We start from the raw sequence: 1480 nt of genomic DNA on the forward strand, positions 1-1480 counted from the left end.
CATACTGTACAGAAACAAAGACATAACATTCAGACACCAAGCAGACAAACAAATGATAGACTCGAAAATATTCCCAATCCCACTTTCAAAGAGAAATTACAAAGGGCTCTTATCATAAAACTCTTGAAGGCAAAATTGAAATTGGGTATGGGCATAGCAGACGAGATTCACAAAGAATTTCGAAAAAACAAACATTAACTCAAAGTTAAAGTTTTTGATAAAGATGAAATTTGGTCAGCCGATTTAATCAGCATGCCAGTCGAGAGAGGGTACAAGTATTGTTTGACGGTGATCGACATATACAGTCGTAACTTTTACTACCAAAAAAAGAGTATTCTGTACTGCCCATGGTCCAGTAACTATAATCAGTTGGTATGTCTACTGTAAACAATATGTCATCAGGTCTTTACATTGCAATAAATCTGCCCAATTAAAGTTTCAAAGTAAAGTTCTGCCCTAATGTTTGACCAGTATCATATTACATACATACACATCTTTATGACCTCTCTTATAATAACTTTTGTTATTGACCTTCATTCAATTTTTTTAAAACCATTCTATAAACTCCTTGGTTTCTTTTGTATCTTGTTTTGAAATTATTCAATGTAAATTGGCGCCTATGGACCCCACTGAGGCCCCCGCCCCCGTCCATAATGAGTTGCAGTTTCTGTCTAAATGTATTTTACTGTAATGTAAAACACTTTAAAACCATCGACCATCTATGGCGCTTCAGCAATTTCTGTCATGAAAAGCGGCAATTTAGTTCATTCACTTACTTACTTGCTAATTTTATGAGCACAGATTTGGAGAATTGGATGCATTTCCTACAAGAACTTATTCATAAAAATATTACCGGGTACTGTCAAATTATGAGTAACAATCTATTTATCTGAATAAATATACGTTCGCCTCCAAACTTTTTATATGGTTTTGAAATGCTAAAACTTTACAGCTTTTTAAAAATTGCAAAATTTTATCACATATTAAATTGTGTTTCTATAGTGATCAGATTTGTTTGTTGATATTCCTGATTGATGGGATTCTGATTTCTGAAATTTTCACGACTATCCTCCTTTCAAAGAACAGAGTTTTGCTTAAGAGAACCAAAATTTCAAATTTAATCTAGTGAAGAAGGGCTCTGTACTAAATTTAGAACATGAAATCTAATACCACTGTGCCAAGAACAGGTCAAGTTATTGTACCTTCTTAGTAGGGTATCATCAATAGGTGACAAGGTACAATATAAATTTGTATCATATCTGTCAAAGAGTAATGAACCATCACATTCCAGTTTTAGTAAAAGTTAGGACTGTATACACGAGATACGCTTGGGTCTTTCCCTTGAAAAACAAATCGGGTCTGACTGTCAAACAAGCATTCGAAACCATAATGAAACAATCCGACAGACGACCCCTAAAGTTGTGGCTTGATAAAGGAAGCGAATTCTACAACAGAAATGTGAAATCTCTGGGGTTTGAAA

The 1480-nt window shown here is 34.2% G+C and overlaps 1 protein-coding gene across 1 annotated transcript in view; it reads left to right on the forward strand.

Moving 5' to 3' along the window:
- Window positions 1-1156: 1156 nt before the first annotated feature.
- LOTGIDRAFT_176752 (hypothetical protein) overlaps window positions 1157-1480 on the forward strand; it is a gene marked incomplete at both ends in the record, with an annotated part of 947 nt that continues 623 nt past the window's right edge. The window contains one exon of the mRNA XM_009058147.1: window positions 1157-1187. Coding sequence (XP_009056395.1) covers window positions 1157-1187 — 31 coding nt within the window. The remainder of the gene's footprint in view (window positions 1188-1480) is intronic.

Source organism: Lottia gigantea (genome assembly GCF_000327385.1).
Source record: "Lottia gigantea unplaced genomic scaffold LOTGIsca_3287, whole genome shotgun sequence".
Lineage (NCBI taxonomy): Eukaryota > Metazoa > Mollusca > Gastropoda > Lottiidae > Lottia > Lottia gigantea.